At 40.8% G+C, this 21,889-nt stretch overlaps 1 protein-coding gene across 1 annotated transcript in view; it reads left to right on the top strand.

The window, feature by feature from the left end:
* The window catches only part of LOC111233228 (glutamate receptor ionotropic, NMDA 2D-like), a 136,286-nt gene that overhangs the window by 84,204 nt on the left and 30,193 nt on the right, over positions 1 to 21,889 (top strand). Inside the window, exons 11-14 of the mRNA XM_022760993.1 lie at positions 15,732 to 15,857; positions 17,879 to 17,991; positions 20,947 to 21,063; positions 21,702 to 21,862. Coding sequence (XP_022616714.1) covers positions 15,732 to 15,857; positions 17,879 to 17,991; positions 20,947 to 21,063; positions 21,702 to 21,862 — 517 coding nt within the window. The remainder of the gene's footprint in view (positions 1 to 15,731; positions 15,858 to 17,878; positions 17,992 to 20,946; positions 21,064 to 21,701; positions 21,863 to 21,889) is intronic.

Genomic DNA, 21,889 nt, shown 5'->3' with positions numbered 1-21,889 from the left:
TGATCCTCAATTATGTAAGAGGCCTTCATTTCTGACATGCTTTTGTCTCTCACTTGAAAAGGTTCACACTCGTGGCTCTGCATCTCAAAGCAAAGCTGCCAACGCATACTTTAGATTTGATATTCTTGGTATTCAAATGAGCTCTCACAGTGAAGCACAGTGATCTTCTTCCTTTTTTTCTTTTAAATAAAGTATATGTCTCAGTTGGACACTTGTAAAATGACACCTCTTAATTTACAAATCTTCTCAGACTAATTCCAGACATTTCCAAGCATGAGGAGATGAGAAGATGAGAGGAAGAGGGAAACGAAAACAAAAAAAGAGAGATAAGAGAGAGTGGGTTACAGAGAGAGAGAGAGAGAGAGAGAGAGAGAGAGCTCATTTATAAGATAAAATCATGATCTCCTCAGCTTTTAATGTTTTTTCTTGGATTTTTTATTTGTATTTGATGGTTTTGTAATTACCTAATTTCTCTTGATGGATCAGTGAAGTTCACATTAAGTTCACAGATAAATATTTAGTGTGCAATTTGCTAAATAACCTACATGTAGAGAGCAATCTTGTTAATCTTCTCTTAGTATCAGACTTGTGAAACACAGATATTGAAAGACAGAAAAACACACTAGACAGAACTTAAAAAAATAACATTATTAATATAAACTCCGTTATATTGTACTCTCATTAAATTCTATTATATAATTTGAAAATATAAAATTGTTTGTTTTTGTTTCAGATAATTAAATTCAGTGACATCAATCATTCTGCTACCAGCTGTACAACAGACTACTATACTTTATTGAACAAGCAAGAGTTTTGTACCATTCATGAACTGCATATAATCACCTAGCACCTAACATTAGCATTAACAGTTGTTTATTTATTAGTCAGAGCTTTAGTCATTGTTGCCATTATAAGAGGTTATAATACGTCCTCTGAGCAGCTGCTTCTTGAGGGCAGCCTGAACGCTTCAGTGACTCAGTATCGGAAAGTGACGATACAAGCCAACCGGGCTGGAGCTAGCTGGTTAGCATGCTAACTTCAGTAGAAGAAAAGAAGTGATAAAAACAAAACAAAAGGGTTGCTTGAGACAGCTCTTGTAGAGTAAAGGAATGAAGTTTGATGCCTTCTTGTAAGGAATACCTCAACATTTCGGAGAAATATGCTTATTTGCTTAATAAGAAGCTTTACCATAAAGACCAGAAACAGGGGCAAACAGCAGGCCTGACTCTGTCCAAGGATTTAAAAAATTCTTCTTATTATCAATAAATTTATTAGACATTTTATCTCGTAATAAGATATAACTTTTTGTACAAAAAAAAATTAAGCTCCTCGCCAGCTGGCAGTAGCTTCATATTTATTGTACAGACATGAAGGTGGTTTTGATCTTATCATCTAATTCTCTGTAAGAAAGCTAATAAGTGTGTTTCCCAAATGTCATTCTCTATCTCTTTTTTTTTTTTTTTTCAAGTAAAGTGTCAGTGTTATTACTTGTTAATCACATTTTTCCAACCACTTCAGACACAGAAGCACCACTTGCAATAAAAGGTGACTTAGGTTTTTCTGCGTTTTCTTCTTTTTTAATAACATTTATTTCTTTTTAAAGCGCATGATTTGAAAACAAGTTCACCTCAAGACTCGACTTGTATTCTCCCTTTAAAGACCTGATCTTTTCCTCCCACTCCTTAAGGGATCTATTTCATACTTACACAGCTGCAGTAGTACATCTATCCATCTGTCAGAGGAGATTTAGGAGACAATCTGAAACACGCCATGGTTGGACGGAGATGCAGGGCTCCCAAGGCCATTTTATCTTAAGAGCGCTGGGCCACAGGGCTGACAGTGACTCCATACTGTAGCTTCGCCTGTTTGTGTGTGTGTGTGTGGGTGTGTGTGTGAATACTGTATGTGTGTGTGAGATTGTTGAGTGGATAGGTTGGCACAAAGGTAAAAAAGAGCTAAGCAAGGCCACACACAGGTAAGAGTGAGCAGAAACACACAAGGGAAAGGTCAAAAGTGAGAGAGACGATCAAGTGAGAAAAAAGAAGCGAAGCAAATCAAGAGGCAGGACGGTTGTTTCTGATGGAGGTCATACACTAAAAGGCATGAGTTATATACTGTCATTAGCCTGGTTGCTCTCTCAATGCATGTATTAAAATATAAGCATATAGTAAGACCCCAGTGTCAGTGTTTAGGTTTTGGATTTACCACTCGCACACAACACAAGCAACACGGCCGCAGCCATCAGCCTTTGGCTACGGTTAGCGGAAGGCTAACCTGTTAGCAACATTCAACACAGCCACTCATCACCTGCTTTCATGGTAAATCTACCTGCCCAACCAACCAACCACTGCAACACATTTAGATATTACAGGGAATGGGGTTAGCAGCCTATTACCCGCCCAGGAGAAGTACAAGTTCCAAGCCAATAGGAACACTGTCTATGAAAAGACTTGTGATTGGCCAAAGTCTCCTGTCACAAGCTAGATTTTCTTAAGCCTGAAAAACAGAGCCAAGAGAAGGTCAGAAGTGTAGTTTGCTCTCAGACCACTTTGGTTACAACAATTGTAAGATATATTATTATAGGATTATAAGATTTTCGCCCACTGATGCTAAAAAAGTTATTACCTACTGCAGCTTTAAGATGTAATTCACATACTCAAATTAGGCGGTCATTTTCTCATGCCGCCACGATACTAGTTGATTTAGTCTCAGTCTTGAGACTAAAATGTAAATTAGTTTCAGTCAAATTTTGTTGTCAAATTTTATTTTGATTTCTGTTAGGTTTTGTGTAATGAACAAAAACTGAAGACATTTTACTGAAATTTTTATCATTGCATTCATACGCTTTACAGCTTGTCAGCATTGTAAGGTTAAAGCTGTTGAATAATGATGTATATATTAAGATGGTGGAGGACACTGTTTTAGTCAACATGGGCTACAATGTGGGATTTTGCAGATTCATAGAGGTTGTTGAAGAGGTTGATTTGTTCATTAGTCCATCTTTCACATTTATCATTAGTTTCATTGTGAGAGAAAAATTTGTCGAAGACTTTTCAGCAGTTTTTGTCTGTGAAATTAACACTGGAGGGAAAAGCTCATTTCTTAAGCGCTGTCTTTCCATGCGTCATTTTCCCCGGTAGCTCATTAAAAGTTATTGAGGAAATGATAGGGAATAGTGAAACAATTCACAGCACTGAGCAGCTTACATTTTTTCTTGTAGATAAATGGAGCAGAACACCTATGTGGTTGCATTTCATGGAGGGAATGAAAAGAAGCAGATTTGATTGGTGGTTCTTGCCTCGGCATCTGAATAAAGTTGAACTTCTCTCCACTTCCCCGTGTAGGAATGTTTTGTAGGTTTGATTCAAAACTAATGGTGTCCTGTTGTGTCTCCAGTGTTTGATTCAATATGGGAACAGGAAATAGACCTGACCCAGCATCCTTTAGGGACACAACACATACAGTATGTTATAGTGACAGAATGTATTTTCACCTTTAAATGCAAATACAGGAAATAAAGAAAAATCAACATTAAAGCAATCCCAGTTTATATAGTTAATTACCATAAATAAAATTTAGACACCATGACAAACTAAACCCCTAATGGTTCATAATTCCCTTTTATCATCGCAAAATGAATCAGTGGATTCAGCTCTTTGATTTCAGCAGAGTCACGTCATTCGGATTTTTAGTCACGCACTCTTAATCTGTCATGTGCTCTGTTTTGAGAGCATGGAAACATTTTCTACGTCTGTTTAAATATTAAAGAGTCTTTTTGGACTTCCCCGTCCTCCAACTTGACATTCTGACAGTGTTTTTTTTTTTTTTTTTGCTACTGGACAGTTTTTTGACTCTGGTCTTTTACTACGTTCAAGAGGTCCCATATTGTATAAAGTGAGATTTCCATGTCTTCTTCGATTATAAAGCAGGTCTAGGTTCTATGTTAATACTGTGAAGTATCAAAGTGCTCAGTCCAAAGAGAAATGCACACAGCCTGTATTCAGAAACTGAGCCTTAAAACAAGCTGTTAGGACCTTTGTAACTTTGTGATGTCACTGCCCCCAGCAGGGCCCACCTGGACCCACTATCCAAACCTGCAAGATTTGGTTTCTCTGAGTGTTTACCTGAAATTGCTTTATTTTTATTCAATCATTCAGAAAACAGTTAGCCAATCAGAACAGAAGATCAGAGCCTCCTCTCTTCTGATTGGCTCACAGACCTGTTGTTACCAGAGCTCCAGAGAGAAGCCTGAGAGAGGAGATGTAAAACTACATTGAGATGGTTTTTGGTTCTTAAAACCACAAATATATCTTTTTGTGGATCAACACTTCACAGGAAAACTTTAAAAAAGATTATTTTTTTCGTTTCATAGTAGCAAAACATAATTACAACTAATGGCGAGTGTAGAGTCTGTTGGGGCCCTAGGTAAAAAAAATTGCCAGAGGGCCCCTCCAATCAAATAGTTGGCAACACTGCTCCCGAGATGTCACTGTAAAATGTCCATTGGTTGTTTGAAGGGAAGGGAGCTGCATTTTGAGACTTTGCTGTTGAGTTTGTCAACAGCCCTCAGGGGCCCCCTAACAGCCTGGGGCCTGCTTGTTCACAAGCTGCGCCTCTGACAACATTACATTACATGCAAAGAACTCTTGCGATGACTAAGTGTAGCAGACACAAGCATGCAAAGTTGTTTTCATCACTATCATGTCGTATATATCATGACGTGCTGCTTATTCCTCACCATTGGAGGGTGTAAAAGTATCATTACATTGTTACATTTTCACCTTGATTCTGGTTTGTCAGTCCTGCCTCATTAAACAAGGTGAATTCTTTGTTCACTCATTCATGGCAGAATGAAACTGTTTCTAATTGTGATGAATTTTCTGAATAACCTACATAACCTTGGTGCGTGTCGAAAACCATTCTGAAGTTTCCCATTCAGCACTCCAACTAAAAGAACTGAGATTTTTATCCATGTCCAGCCTCGCATGTTCACTTTGCAGCAGCATGTGATTTCAATGCAGAGTCCTCAGCTGGCTTTAACCTGGAATCATACCTACCTGAACCTGCAGGCAATGCAGGTATCATGACTGTCAGTGTGAGCTCGGGATGTCTCTGTTCTTCAATGTGAAAAATTCTTCTCTACAAGGTTTGACAGACAGAAAGTGTAAGATGTTTGTACTTTAACAGAACAGATAAACTCAAATGTTTTTTGTTTTTTTTTAAATAAGCAGCTACAGAATAATTCCATCTGTCAGTCCTATAACACTTCAGTACACTGACAAAATAAGAATCCTTGTTTCAAACACACAGAGTACCAGACAGAGCACAGAGTTAGAGAGCGAGGCAGGGTACGAAGTCTAAGCCTGGATGATAACAAACACTCCAACTGTCAAGGGACCCAGTAAAGAGGGAGGTGAAAATTGAACAAGTGATGAGAAGTAAAGTGTGTGTGTGTGTGTGTGTGTGTGTGTGTGGGTGGGTGGGTGTGTGTGTGTGTGTGTGGGTGGGTGGGTGTGTGTGTGTGTGTGTGGGTGGGTGGGTGTGTGTGTGTGTGTGTGGGTGGGTGGGTGTGTGTGTGTGTGTGTGGGGAAGGATGGTCAGCTGCAGCAGCAGGGCTGTTGGTCATATTAGATAAAGACTGAAGGAAAACTCCCATGACACTGTCAGACTCACGACAGTTAGAAAACAAAGAGTCTACAGTCAAGCTAGCAGCTCTGTGAAGCTGCTATTTTTACCAGGTGTAATGTTTGCCATCTTCACCTCAGCCTGTTAGCATGCTAACATTTGCTAATTAGCACTAAACACAAAGTGCAACTGAAACCCATGGGAATGTCATTAGTTTTGCAGGTGTTTGGTCATAAACCAAAGTATTGGACAAATTGAAATTATTACCAAAGTTATTGCAATTCATACTGAGTAGATGAATGAACCAAATCTCAATCCATCCTGCAGCTGTCAGCACATTTCACTCATAACAATGACAGCCTCATGGTGGCACTAGAGTAAAAGTGAAGAGATCACCGAAGTCAGCAGGATTCGTCCTCTGGGGACCATAAACAAACTTTCAAACTTTATCCTTTTGATAGTTGTTAAAACTAAGATATTTCAATGTGTATCAGCATGGTGGAGCAACCGACCGACAAGTCCGCGTTGCCATCCTCAGATCCATGCTCGGTTAAAAAACAGTATCAAAATGGATGCAGCATAGTCAGAGATATCGGATGCGCTAGAAATCTTCACTTTATACTGAGCACTGGCAAAACTAGTTTTCCTATAAATAAAATGTGCATTACATTGTGGGATCGTTAGCAGAAAGAGGTCTACGTGACATTGACGCTCAATTTTTTCATTGGCAATATACTGTAGTGGATGCATTTACACACTCAGATTCAGACTCTCAAGTAAAATGGCATACAGTATATGCAGTGCACTATATAGTGAGTAGTGACTGATTTTGGACACAGCCATGCATTCTCCTACATTACCCACAATGCAACTAAACCCTCAGCATTTCAGCTGTTGGAAACATTCAAAATTCAAAACTAGAAGAGCACAGACAAGGTCAATGACAAACAGTATACACTGGACTACAGAGAAAAAGAATCAAATTCGTAGAAAATTATTTTCTTCTGCTTCTCAAAATTTAATAGATTCTTCCATTCATCCCTTCACCAGGTACGGTGCAAATCAGTTCAGTATTTGGTGCATAATCCTGTTGACAAGTAAATGGAGACGGGTGAAAACATAACCTTCTTGTCGGAGGTAACAAACCAAAATCCTGATGAATTAAGAACACCGAATTAAATACAGGATGGCCATCAAATTAGTTTCTAAAGCTTAATATTCCAGGCTACATTTAATTTATAACACTTTATAGTCATTTTGTCTGTCTCCTTTATTGTAGTTTTATTCAGTGCTTGAAGTGGGGCCGGTATGCACCGGTACGCAGTACCAGCACTTCTCTATGTTACTCTTTAGCGTACCGTTACTTTTTCTTGCGCACCGGCACTTTTGTACCGGTTGGGAGATCTGACAGTAAACTTAACAAAGGTGGTGTGGTGTCCCGCCCATAGCTCTATCTGATTGGTTACACGTCATGAGTAATAGCCTATCATGCTGAAGGATACTATGTACAAAGATGGTCACAGACTAGAGCAGCTCTGGTTAATGTGTGTCTGAGGTGAGACAGCAGACATCATGAAGTTGTCATAACACTACACTGAAGTTACAACAACACCACACTCTGATGAACAAGTTCATCTGTTGATCCAAGACACACTGGGCAAGAGATAGAGAAGCTAGTGCTAACTGCTAAGCTAAAGTAACTAGTTGATCTGAACAGCATGTAAACAACAGCTGAATTAGTGAAAGTCACTAAAAGCATCAGAGAGCTCTGAGTGCTGGAGCAGAACTAGTGTAAGTTTGAATGTACAGCAGGTAGTTAGACACTGTGATGAAGAAGCAATAAACTCTACCAGCAACAGAAACTGACTGGCGTCAGTACGTCACTAAGTACTGTTACTGAAAAGACATTTTACTACAGTAGAAGTAAATTACTATGAAAAAATGTTCTCAGGTAAAAGTACAATGTAAGTCAACTGAAATGTCTCTGAGTAAAGAGCATCGTTAGGCTGCCAGGTCACCACCAATTAATTCCAGTCAGGCACGTTGCAGCCTGTGCATACAACTGATAATTACTAATATATACTAGTTGTCAATTTAGTTGTCAAAGGGGCATTGTTGCTAAAACTGATGTAGTCTAATACAACAGTCCTGTAAAACCTCCTGCATGACAGTTATAATCAGTTTTTATTAAAATTGTTTTAGACAGTTGCTGATTCAGTCGATCATTTTGGAGGATGTAGTGTTTGTGTTGGCATATCAGTTCCAAGTATCGGTTTTTGGTCTCCTTGATTGCTAATAATCAGCTGATGCATAGGTGAGTACCGGCACATTTTTTTTTTCACTTGTAGCACTGGTATTATTGTTTATTTTTTAATAAGACTTTTATTGTTATTGCTGCTTCCTGTTTGGTGCTGGAGAAAGAACGACAGTATTTGCATGAGCCAAGACTAAAAAACTTGTAAAAAGAATATGTTTGAATTTATCAGTCAAGTTAATCGGACTTTAGACAGCTCAGACGATCACCTCTCTGCCACAACTCTGATGATTCTATTCCAACATAGGAAATTGAGAAATCGCTTGAAAAGTCATTTGGTGTGAGGCCGACATGAGATGAAACCCAAATAAACACCATATCCTCATATATCCTCATAGACACAGTAGATTTTACTGGAGTAAGGTTCCATAGTTGCAGGATATTTTTATCAATGTAAACTGTTCAATTTAAATATGACTCTATCAGTTTTCACCATATTTTGCATGATACCAGTAATCTTCCACTGATAAAACGTTCCACGGTCTGTTCTGTTGCTTTGTCTTTTCAAAACATGCTCAAGGTTACAAACTCATTTCCTTTGGTTCAAACAGCAGCAGTGGCATTTAACAAGTGACAAGTGTGCACTTTTGTCCCCATCAATCTTTTATTGGCCAGTAAGTAATGGGAGGAATGATCACAGGTTCATATGTGCACCTGACAATTGTTTTAAAACAGACATTTCGTTTAAAGCAGCTGCGTTTCAGTGGTTTAATCACAATCTCACAAAGAGCTATGAACAAAACGTAGTGCTAGATTTCTCATGCAGCTGTCTTCCAGGTGTGCATTAAATTACATAATATACAGTATGCGCATAATATTTGCATAATAACCACTTCAAGCGCACACCATGGTAGCTTTATGACAGGAAGAGGAGGGAGTATATTCTGGCTGTCATATGCTCCATATGGCGACAGGAATATTAATGGTATCCATGTAAATGTCTTAATTGTAGAATACCCCACTCTAATTACTGGCCGTAATTACATTATTATGTTAATGTAAACGTAGGCAGTGACATGTCATAGAAACTGTGCCCTTGCTGCTCTGGTTCTCACTGCAGAGATCAGCTAACTCAGACCGGGGCTGTTCCTATCACGCGCAGTACTCCGGGCATTAGGAGCAGCAGTAACCCAGAACAATGTGCCTGTGTTCTTGCGGTCACCACAGTGTGAGTCCCTCAACCTGCGGGGAACATGTTGGCAAGCAAAGATGAATAAGTAATGTTGTCACTTTACTGAGGAACTGCTGCTAAAATGCCCTTGAGTAAGGGCACATAAACCTCATTAACCTCAACCTTAACCCTATCTGCTCCAGTGGATCTGTTTGTTCACTGGCACCAGAACAAGGCGGTGGTTGTAGCTGGCAGCTCCCATATGTGGATTATTAAAGGTCCCATATTTTACACTGTTCTGGTTTTTTAACTTTTATTATCCATAAGAAGATATATTGTGGTTATAAAAACCAAAAACCATCTCTGTGTAGTTTTACATCTCCTCTCTCAGGCTTCTCTCTGGAGCTCGAGCAACAACAGGTCGATGAGCCAATCAGAAGAGAGGAGGTTCTGAGCCTCTCTTCTGATTGGCTGGCTGTTTTCTGAGTGATTGAATAAAAATATAGCAGATTTCAGGAAATCAAATCATGAAAGGTTGCACGCTGAGTCCAGATGGGCCATGCTGGTTGAGTAGCTGAGGGCTGTGACTGTTTGTTGTGACATCACAAAGTTAAGGAAGTCCCGACGGCTCTTTTAAGACTCAGTTTCCGAATACAGGCTGTGTGCATTTCTCTGTGGACTGAGCAATTTGATACTTTCACAGTATTAATATAGAACCTAGACCTGCATTATAATCAAACAACACACGGACATCTTACTTCATACAATATGGGACCTTTAAAGAGGGCGTCATTCACAGAGAGTGTCTGTCTTCTCTTGACATCCGCTGGTTAGATATGGGGATAAAACCAGATCTACTGTTGTCCAGAGTGGATATACAGCTATGACTCTCTGAGAGAATGTATGAATGTGAAGTAAAACAATAAACTTAACTCAAGACTGACAGCAATTTGAAAAGAGAACACACAGCTGCTTTACACTCCTCGTGCCCCCTCCCTCCCAGAAAATAAATCAAATGCAACCTTCAGTGTTTGCAGTGCACCATGTAATTATTTACACACTCCCTCTGCCAAGGCCATTTTGATTGAACCACAGGGATATACAGTGTGTGACTGGATTAAATCCAACAGACAGTATTTCTACCAGGATGCAAAATTAAAAAACAGACTCCACCTGTCGAGAAAATCGAAAATAAGCAGATGCGTATATGTCGATAAATCCTTTGCTGTCTGGAGAACACGGTTAAAAAGAAACATCCTCCATAAGGGCAACTGATGTTTAGATAGACAGACAGACAGACAGACAGACAGACAGATTGTATAGACAGTTGTATAGCCTGATGGCAGTGGGAACAAAGGATCTCCTGAACCTCTCTGTTCTGTAGCGCAGTGAGACGTTTGCTGCTATAGCTGCTTCTCTGTCCTGCCAGAATGTTGTGGAGAGGATGGTTGGTATTGTCCAAGATGGCCTCCATCTTACATTGCATGCATCTCTCCACAACAGTGAGAGTCTGAGTGAGTCCAGACTCCTGCCAAGCACAAACCCAGCCTTTTGACCAGCTTGTCCAGTCTCTTTGTGTTCATGTCAGACATGCTGCCGGCCCAGCAGACTGCAGCATAAAAGAGTACACTGGCCACAACTGACTGATAAAACATGTGCAGCATTTCACTGCAGACATCAAAGGACCTGAGCCTCCTGAGGAAAAAGAGCCAGCTCTGCCCCTTCAGGTAGATGGCATCTGTGTTCAAGGACCAGTCCAGTTTACTGTCCAGGTGAACACCTAGTTATTTATAAGTGTGCACCACCTCAATGTCCTTCCCTCGAATGTTGACTGGCTGAAGGGTGGGCCTAGACCTCCGAAAGTCCATGACCATCTCCTTGGTCTTGGAGGTGATCAGAAGGAGGCAGTTCTTGTCGCTCCATTCACTGAAGATCCCTGTACTCCTCTTCCTGTCCATTCCTGATATGCGCCACAATAGCTGTGTCATCCGAATATTTCTGGATATGGCAGGACTCAGAGTTGTATTTAAAGTCGGCCATATACAGGGTGAACAAGAACGGAGCCCGGACAGTCCCTTGTGAAGCCCCAGTGCTGCTCATCACTGTTTAGTAAAGAAAACAACATTTTCTCAAAAAATGTGTGTACTGTATTTGCTATTCATCATGGATCATATGTAAGAAAAGCTGATGGCAGCTGTGTCACTGCTTCGTTTTTCATCTGTGGTTGATGGTTTTTGCTTTTCAGTAAACTGAGCTGCTGGAATCTTTGGTTCAAAGAGGCTTCACACACTAACACACACACACACACACACACTCTATTTTGGATGACTTTTAAATCACTTCCCTTAGGCTACACTGAACAAATGCTATGAGACAAAGAAGCTTGGCATAACACACTTTTCACCCAGAAAAAACAAGATAACAAAACTGAAAGTTAAACGGCTGATATAGTTATTTAAAACTACTGAATGCTCAGAGGACTTTTGAAGCATAATAACATAGATTAAACACAAAACATGTTATTTATTTGTTATACATTGAACTCCTACTTTACTACTACTGATTAGGTTTTATTATAATAACTTGGATTTCTATAGCGCCTTTCAAGGTACCCAAGGCTGCTTTACAGGGAAAGAAACACAAAATAAATAAAGAACAAATAAATGAAAACAAGACGAGACAGAATAGGGATGGCAGAGATTGGAGGAGATTGTAGGAGATGAGGCAGCTAGAGGCCATAGGCCTTGGTGAACAGGTGGGTTTTCAGCAGTTTTTTGAAAATGTAATTTGCAAACCTACATTGTCTGGAAGCTCAGAGCTCACGAGTTGTGACCATAGACTGTAAATTAAGGTGGATGTAACTGGTGATGTCACCCACAGGTTTCTGAAGAGCGGTTTTGAAGCTCAGAGTGAGCTGCTCCAACGTCGCCATCTTGGCAGTACCTGACTCCAAGAACTCTGGGCTAATCCAAAAAGGGAAAAAGAGGTGGGGCTCGTGTGGAGCTAAGACTTTGGTGCATGCCGGTTTGTGGCAAGCATACGCTCACCCACCTGTCACTCAAAGCAGCCACACCCTTAATTTTGCAGAACTTTAAGCCTTAATGAAATTCAAATGAGTGAGTTATATAAAAATTCACCCCCATTCAGTTTTCATGAAAGAGGAAATTAGCTATACAGACCAAAACTGTTTTTGTACCAGGCTGTAAACATGTTTATTTCTGCTGTAAAGTTGGACATTTTAACATGGGAGTCTACGGGGATTGACTCACTGTTGGAGCCAGACTCTAGTGGTCATTAGAGGAACTGAAGTTTTGGCACTTCAGTGTTGGCTTCATGTAGTTGGTTGTGACAAAGCTGATGTCCTTTAAAAATGCTCCAACCCTTTTAAATTTTAATATTAATTTTGTGTTATTAACCCATCTCCTGTGTCTCAGATCATGAAGCATCTTTGTCAGGTGACATCAACCAGAATCAACCAGAATCAGAGAGAGCACAGGTTTCTGCATCTGTGAAATCATCCACAGATATATTAAACCCCAGGTTTAAACCAGCCTCTCAGTCCTCGTGGAACAGTCTGACATATACACCCTATATCCCGAGCCTCTCCACCTGCTCCCTCACTGTTGTACATCTCAGGCTCACAGGTGAACAGAGCTCGTTGCCCTTTCATATGTTGGCACGTGGTGGAGTTTGAGTCTCTAACACTAAGAGACGAAGGCGTTGACGAGCCGGCCCAGCAACTCAGCCCATCTCTCCGGTGCTGTTTTATTAGCGTTACAGCTGCCACCGCTGCTGTCGTCAGCGTCGGCAGCAAATCCCTCACTAATTTAGCAAAACTCAGAAGCATCTGCTTGTTTCCTCACACGGCAGTTTAGACCAGCACCCATTTCTTTGGCAAGATGAGACGAGGAGAGACAATTTCCTCTTGAAGTTTTCACCCCTAGTGTTTAGTATGAGGCTGCTCATTTACTTTGTCATTTGGCAGTTAAAGAATGAGACACATTTCTCAAAGCAGAATAAAAGATTTGTTTTAGTTTTTAAACCCTGAAGAAACAAAACATGTAAATTCTATACATAATTTGCCATGTGCTTCTTATATTTATATTAAAATATATATAATGTGAATATTCATGTCACATGAACATTTGGGCGTAATAAAAACAGCTCTTCCCTCTAATTGTTAGTTTCAGCTGTAGAATTACAGCAACAAGTAGCTCTCAAACTTTGGCACATGTTCTGTAACAAATATGTCCACATTCCTGGATACCAACATTAGTGTACTGTCTGACCGCTCCTGGCTTTGCACGTCTTCTTACCACAAAGACATTCGACAGCTTGTATTTACTATGAATCTGAAGTGACATGAACACAGTGTGACCAGCAGCCCAGAGTGTCTCTGTTCAGTGACTCTTTACAGTTTTCAGTCTATCATCAGATCTCTCTGCATCAGACTGTTCCTCTGTTTATCCTCATATAAATGCATGAAATCAGCTTTTTGTTCAACATGTTCTCATTCCCGAATTGTCACATAAGGACCCTTAGTATCACATTTTTAAGGCACTGGGTCTCCTATTAGCCTTATTTTTTAGAGTGCAGAGTCAGTGTATTTTTTGAATGAATGAAGCTCTACATTCATTAACACATACAAAGTGCACGAATGTCACACTAGAGACTGGGGTTCATATCCAGTCTGTTGCAGCAGAGAACATTGGAAGTCTATCAGACTATCCTGTCCTTGAAAGATGACTGTAATTGGTACCCAGTGTGTTCAAGAGTGAGGGCACAGGGACCTGAACAAGCGTTTGTATGTGACAACTCGGGAGTGAGACTGTCTTTGTTTGGCTCCTCTTCCTAAGCCGTTACAAACTTTAAAACAACACACCATCGCCAGAGACTAATCAGGACAGGACACAGAACTTTTTTCTTTTTTTCTTTTTTTTTTATGATCTTTAGTTTGATAGTTTCATAATGGTGTTTAGTATGACAAGGTGTTGCGATATGAGAAAGGGATGTGTTTTGAGTGCATCATCAGTCCATATTTTTTCAACTTTCTACAGGAAAAACAGAAGCTCATCAGTCCCCATGTTAATGTCACTTTTAACAGGTAACAGTTCACAAGTCACTGTAGGAGCTGTTGCAAGTTATGTTGCTATGCAGCCTGCTTATAATTGTTTCCTGGCTGCTGATTAGGAAGAGACAATTGAGGTGTTGAACTAAACTATGTTTGAGATCCATGTTTAGTGAATTTAAAGGCCCTGAACACATATGTTCTCAGTTTGTTTCTTACTATGAGCGAAGTCGTCCTAAATGAACATGCACTTCCTCTGAAGCAGTTTTAATTATGTCACATGAGACTTTTCTTCCTGTGCTGTTTTGTTAGTGCAGTTTGAAGTGGGCGGGGCTCAGCTGAAATCAAAATTTGATGACAGTTGTGGGTGTGTTTGTTGCTGTCGATCAAATCTGATTAAATTACACCCACACCGTCCTAATGAAGCTGATTACCTTCTGATTTGTTCTAAACGCTCAACAAACTTTGACTTTGATTCTTGCTCATAAATAATTGGCTTTATATAGAAACGATTTTCCCAGGCTTTATCACATACCTGCCAGCCAAAGTCACCACATAAGCATTTCGTAAAAAAGAGCAGTTTAAATTCAAAGTGGAAGTAATGTATATTTTATCATAATAATGTATCAAATGGAAATGAGACAGGGTTTGCTCATAGTCATGAACCTACATTGAATCAGAGAATAAGCTGAATCCACAGCTCCCCTCAGCTTTACAGAGATTCATAGTGAGTCTCAGCTTATTGTTTATCTGTGTGGACACATCTTTAAATGTTTTGCTTCGCTCTCACTGCTCTCCTAACATTGTTTTTGGCCGCAGCACGCAGCTGCTTTCAGAGAAATACCTCTAAAAACCCACCGTGTACTACCTGCTCATCACCAAACAGCAGACAGACTCAGTTTGAGACGAGCTGGTGAACATACTGGAACATTTAGCTTGCATTATTCAGTATGTAGCAACACTTCTGGGATCTTGTTTTTTTTTTGTACTTCTACCCGCCTCACTAAACTGCACCTGTCAGATCAGCTGGAGCCATGCGCTTCCTTCCTTTGTGAACTGTTAGCATTTTCTTGAATTAAGTCAAACTGTGGTTCATAGTCAGCACTAGATAATCCAGTCCATACTGAAAACAAGTCAGATTGGATATATAACATTATCTCACTTAGACCCAGATAGCTAAATAAATTAGGCCCATATGTGAGCCACATGCTTGTTTTCTTCAGATCCAGTGTACGCCCGATTCCACGGCCCAAATCTGGGCTACTTCCAGTCAACTGTTAGTCAATACCGTAGGATAACAGCTGGACTCTGCAAAGATCTGGACGTATGTGGGCCAGACTCGGGCCGAAGACCCTGGCATATGTTGGTCAAGGAGTTTCATTTTGTTATATGGGGAGTCTTTACAGAGTATTTCCCTGAAGAATTGGTGGAGACCAAAAACAGAGCTAAAACAATTGAATACTCTCTTCTCATTGGGCGAAAAAAAACCTTTTTGACTTGTCCACAGTCCAGTCATGACACTTTTTTATTCGAAAAAGTGGTACTCTACAGATGAAACTTGTGAAACTCTATGTGATATTTTGCATGTGTGTGTGTGTTTGTGTGTGTTACAGAACCCTACAGCCCAGCGGTGTGGGTGATGATGTTCGTGATGTGCCTGTCGGTGGTGGCTGTCACCGTCTTCATCTTTGAGTTCTTCAGCCCCGTGGGATACAACCGCAGCCTGCAGAGCGCCAAGAGTAAGAGATGGAGTCGCTCCGGCGTCTGCACGCCAATCAACCTGCCGCCCGTGCTCATTTCACAGCATTGTTACTGACTTGTCACTTCGTCAGTTATGTAAGCGAGGGTGGGGGAGAGGGCGTTTGCTCGAATTATGCAAAGCGTCCCACTTTTCTTGACTGCACACGAGGCAAAACAATCACTCCACACCCACCATCCGGCGTATTTATCTTTAATGAGACAAACACTAATGCTGGTGGTTGACTTTGACATTTCTACAGTCCTTGTCAGTTCATCATTTATTCCAAACATTTACAGACTGCTCCTCTGCGCAGCTGCATTCATTTTAAATAACCATTTAGAGATGTTTGTCATTACTGTCTAATAGATTGACACAAGTGGAATTATACTCATTTGAAGTGACAGTTCGGTGTTTCTTCATGACTGGTTGTAAGATGTGTAGCTTCTTCTGTGCTAAAACACACGTTTTTTTATTCTTATCTCAAGACTTCCATAAAACTGTGTCTGATAACAACACATCAGTGTTTTCGCACTTTACCCGTGATCTTATGACAACTCAAAGAATTACAGGGAGGGTAATTTCAGTTCAAAAGCAGAAATGAGTCAAACTGACCACCAGCTTGGAAGTTTGTCAAATGGGTCAGCACATTAAGATCTAGCCGGACGAAGCACGAAGTACGCCGTTGTCATCCATCTCCCACTTGTATTCGGGTGACTCTCTTTAATATATATGGTTACCAAAGTTCACAAATGAACATCCTTTTAAAATATAATTTCAAATATCCATCCAAGATTTCTGCCCCAACTCCAATACAATGGAGGTAAATGGATTTTCATTTGTGGCACTCAAAGTAACAGGAAATGACACAGTGCACATTTTTCATTGGGACTACTTTCAACTGAAGAAGTAGTAGAGCAATAATTATACAACGAATAAAAACTCTCTGCATGAACAGACACCACCAGAATTACAGTAAGTGGGAAATGTTCTCACCCTTCCTTTCATCTCTTTGAGCTTTCAGAGTTTTAATGACCTTTTAAGCAAAATTAAGTCTGCTGTTGGCTTTAATAGATTCTTTTCTTCCTTCACGTCCCTGCATCTTTTCATCAATACATTCAGAGTTTAACTGCCCTTTCACTGCAGAACAGTTGACAACTCTTATATTCTCTCCCTCTATCCCCAACCATCTCATCGATAGCCTCAAAGAATAACAACTCTCTTTCCAGTAAGAGATGTACCTCCACATTTCATCTTCATTAATAGCGATTCTACATTCAACACAAGGGAGTCTGCTGCCAGCTTTAATCTTTGATAACTCCATATAGGTCTTTGCTCTTCCCCCTCTTAAACTCTGTCTCCCCTGTTTGAACTTTCAACATCAGACAGCTCTTAGATCACTGTGGGGCAGTGTGTCCCGGCAATCACTGCAGCCCAAGATCATAACGAATATATACTATATGGCCAAAAGTATGTGGGCATCACTGTTGCTTCTGTGTGAACTCCGTTGAAGGCTGTTTCCTGTTTCAACATGACAATGCCCCCAGGGCCATAAAGAAATGGTTTTCCTGGACTGGTCTGCACAGATTGCCCTGACCTGAGCCCAATCCAGGACCTAAGCGATGAACTGAAACACCAACTGCGAGCCAGGCCTTATCATCCAGCATCAGTGTTGGATGATAAGGCTTTCTGGCTGCAAATTCTTACAGCCAGCAAGCCAACATCTGGTGGAAAGCCTGAAACCAGAAGAGTGGAGGCTGTTGTAGCAGCAGATTAATGCCTGTGGTTTTGGAAAGAGATGCTAAACCCTCACATATGGATGTAATGATCGGGCACCATGGGCTGTATTAGTTGCCTAATATCACTTTCAATTTTCATGTTAGCAGCATTTACTACAGCAATTACTATACTGAGTAAATGTGAATGGTTTAGTATCAGTGACCTTCATCTCTTTAAAAATTAACTCTGTCTCTCTCTCTCTCTCTCTCTCTCTCTCTCTCTCTCTCTCTCTCTCTCTCTCAGAGTCGGGTGGATCTAAGTTCACCATTGGGAAGTCGGTATGGCTGTTGTGGGCGCTGGTCTTCAACAACTCTGTGCCTGTGGAGAATCCAAGAGGAACCACCAGCAAGATCATGGTAAACACACCACCTGAATCACTCAGTGACTGCCTCGCTCATCAACTAATTGAGTGGCGGATTGTTTTATGTATTCACTAGTTGGATGACTCGACATCCAGTAATCATCAATAATTTGGTCTTTTTCAAAAAAAATTCTAGAGATATAGCTTATAGTAATTACAGATGTTGAAATAACATAAATGTTCTCCATATTGTGAACAGATGCCTCACATTAAAATATAGTCAATATAAATGCTGTTATGTGTAACCTAGACGTCTAAAAATGTCCCTTTCACAATCAGTCAGCCCAATTACATCAAGGTTTTTTACTCACCACAATAATTAAAGGTCACATATTGTCACTTTTCCAGTGTTGATATCCATAAGAAGATATATTTGTGGTTAAAAAAGAACTAAAAACCATCTCAGTGTAGTTTTACATCAACATCTACATTTACATACATCTACATACATTTACATCTACATTTACAACAACAGGTCGGTGAGCCAATCAGAAGAGAGGAGGCTCTGAGCTTCTCTTTTGATTGGCCGACTGTTTTCTGAGTCGTCGTCGTCGTCGTCGTCGTTGTTGTCGTCGTCGTTGTCGTCGTCGTCTCCCGCTCATCCGGATCCGGGTCACGGGGGCAGCAGCCTCAGCAAAGAGGTCCAGACAGCCCTCTCCCCAGCCACTTCCACCAGCTCCTCCGGGAGAATCCCGAGGCGTTCCAAGGCCAGCCGAGAGATATAATCCCTCCAGCGTGTCCTTGGTCGACCTCGAGGCCTCCTCCCAGTGGGACATGTTTTCTGAGTGAACGAATGAAAATATAGCAGATTCCAGATAAACACTCAGAGAAACCAAATCATGCAAGGTTGGATGGTGGGGTCAGGTTGGAGCATGGCAGAGAGCGGTGACTGTATAGTTGTGACGTCACAAAATTACAAAAGTCCTGATGGCTTGTTGTAAGGCTCAGTGTCTTGAATACAGGCTGTGTGCATTTCTCTGTGGACTGAGCACTTTGATGCTTTCACAGTATTAATATAGAACCTAGACCTGCTTTATAATCAAACATCTACCTTTATGCTATATGCACCTTTAATGACTGCAGTCTATTAGTCTTTAGTTGAACAGTTAATATCGATTGAAACACACACACACACGCACACACGCCTGATTTGCATGATAAAGAAAATACTCAAACTTACAAGATTTATTAACCGGTGCATCAGTTCAAGAGTGTTCATTCACTTGTTTCACCACGGTGGTCGTTTTAGTACCTGCTGTTACGACATTAAAAAGAGAAATCAGTCGAAGGCTTTGCCCCTTCCACTGCAGAGCAAAGAGCCACGGGAGGCGAACAACTCAAGGTGTCTTTTTTTTTTCTTTTTTTTTCTTTTGACTGTCTGCCGGAGTTCTTTTCAAAACAACCCCAATCATCTCAAGAGCTCATTAGCTGCGCAAAAGGCTTTAGAAAAGGGGTCAGAGGGAAGAAGGAAAGCTGATTATTTTTTAGCTCTTTTTGTTTGACATGTTGTTTTGGTTAAACTGTAGGTTTACTGTATGTCAGCCTGAAGATAGAGCAAGATTAAATCCGTTCCTTCCATTCAATTGTAGAGGATTTTTTACAGTAGTACAGTAAAGAGACAACTGTGTCTTCAAGAAAAATTCCTTTGACAGCCGCATCACTCGAAATCTGATCCACTTTCATAACAGCTAAAACATCATATCAGACAACCAGAGCTAATCACAAGGAACAAAGGAAGATTACAAGATAAAGTTAATCTTTAATGGAGGCTTATTCTCTAAATGACTAACATTTATTTGTTCTTTCTTCAAACCTGCTTAAGCCTATTCAGGGTCGTCAGTAGACCCTGCATGCACAGGATGGATAATTGACAACCATATATTATTGATATAATGCATTAAAGTTTTAAATCAGTCCAAGCAGCCGGTCCGTCCTTCAACCCTCCTGCTGAAGCGTCCTTGAGCAAAAAATTTAGTCCTCATTGGCTAAGATAAAATTTTTTTTTTAAATTCTGCCACAAGTTGCCAGAGTTTAGAGTGTACATTTTTCATGTTATTCATTAAGGAAATTATGCAAATAAATGTTTGGCATCAACACAGTGTACTGTGGAAGCAAATAGCCCCTGTTCATTACCGACTGCAAGTGCAAATTTAGAGCTACGACTAATCCACATCGCTCGCTTGCTTCCTGGCTGAATGTCAACAGAGCAGCATCTTTCTGCAATAAAAGCAGCCAAATGTCTTCACACCAAGTCCTTAAACCACCTCTGGAAAAATCTTTTATTTGTGCTTCGGTAATTCGGGTCAGTTTGTGTTATCCAGTGGTGGGAAGTGTATTCAGATCCTTTACTTAGTAGGCAATAACACAGTCCCCCATTAGAGGTGAAGGTCCTGTGTTCAAATTTTTACTTGGGTACATATTCTATAAGCAAAATGCACTTAAAGGACAAAGCTGGGAATAGTCTTTATTTTTAGATTGCACAAAAGGACCAAAACTAACAAGTAAGCCTGATATTTCTGTGGACCACCACTGCTGTCCAAAAACGATTAAAAGATTTGTTTCCGACCTCTGACGTCTCTGAATCCTCTTATTCTTTCATTCATTGTGGACAAACCACATTACATTACATTACCTCAGGGATTTCTACCCACTCAGTATGACCAGTGCATAAACACAAGTAAATTGTGCAGCTGGGACTATGTAACTGCAAGCCACCGCATGTCACTTTATCATTATCATAAATTTAGGTTTGAGTAAGACAGGGACAAATGCTGAGGTTACAGGGATGTTTCCTGGAGGCTGACAAACACGACTCTACCCTCCAGGCAAGACGGCGCTTCAGCTGTGGGTTTTAGCAGTGAAATGCCAGGAAGTGAAAATAATGTCACTGGAATCTTAAAATACTTCCACACCTGTCAGACTCGGCCCTCGTTGATCTCTCCCCCGTCAGGTGCTGGTGTGGGCCTTCTTCGCTGTCATTTTCCTGGCCTCCTACACTGCCAACCTGGCTGCCTTCATGATCCAGGAGGAGTACATCGACACGGTGTCAGGGCTGTCGGATAAGAAGGTAGGGGATGAATGGATGGATGGATGGATGGATGTATGTATGAACGGATATACGAGGTGATTGATGGATGTATTCATGAACAGGTGGATGGCCAGATGGACTGATAGATGAAAAATTTGTTGTTTGCGTAATGTAAAACCTTAAAAAAAAAAAAAAACATTCAACGCTTTTTGTTAATCCTCAAAAGTAAATGGAAACAGATGAGACAGCAAACGTCCTTCAAAGGTTCTTTTGTTTCACGTATTCCTCCAGAACAGGTGGGCAACTTTGGAAAGACTCGAGTTAACAAAACAAAAAGTGAGATACTGTATACGCTCCGTGGAAATGTTCTCTCTCCGTGTTGTCTGCTCTCTTCTCAGTGCAGCTTCAGCAGAACCCACAAAACTGTATCCTGCTGCTCTGACACTTTAAAACCTTGTCTGTTTTATCGTTCTCGCCCCTCAGCTCTTCAGAAAAAAAAAAAAAAAAAAAAACTGTAGCGCAGGAGTGCCCCGCTTTGAAAGTGAACACTTTGTAGCAGTTCATCCTGCAGCAGAGTTCAGCTCCTCTCTCCCCCCTCTTCCTCTACCTCTCTTTAACCTCCTCCATTACTTCTATCGCTTTAATCTCCACCCACCTTCTCCTTTCTTGTCGTGCAGTTCCAGCAGCCGACGGAGCAGTACCCGCCGCTGCGTTTCGGCACGGTGCCAAACGGCAGCACCGAGGAGAACATCCGCTCCAACTACCCCAACATGCACCAGTATATGATCCGCAACAACCAGAAGGGTGTGGAGGAGGCCATTGACAACCTCAAGACCGGGTAAGGAGAGGAAAAGAGAGGGCGCAG

This window comes from Seriola dumerili, unplaced genomic scaffold (assembly GCF_002260705.1).
Source record: "Seriola dumerili isolate Sdu_G_001 unplaced genomic scaffold, Sdu_1.0 BDQW01000381.1, whole genome shotgun sequence".
Lineage (NCBI taxonomy): Eukaryota > Metazoa > Chordata > Actinopteri > Carangiformes > Carangidae > Seriola > Seriola dumerili.
Note: the sequence above shows the minus strand (reverse complement) of the source record. Positions and strands in the feature narration are given on the sequence as shown.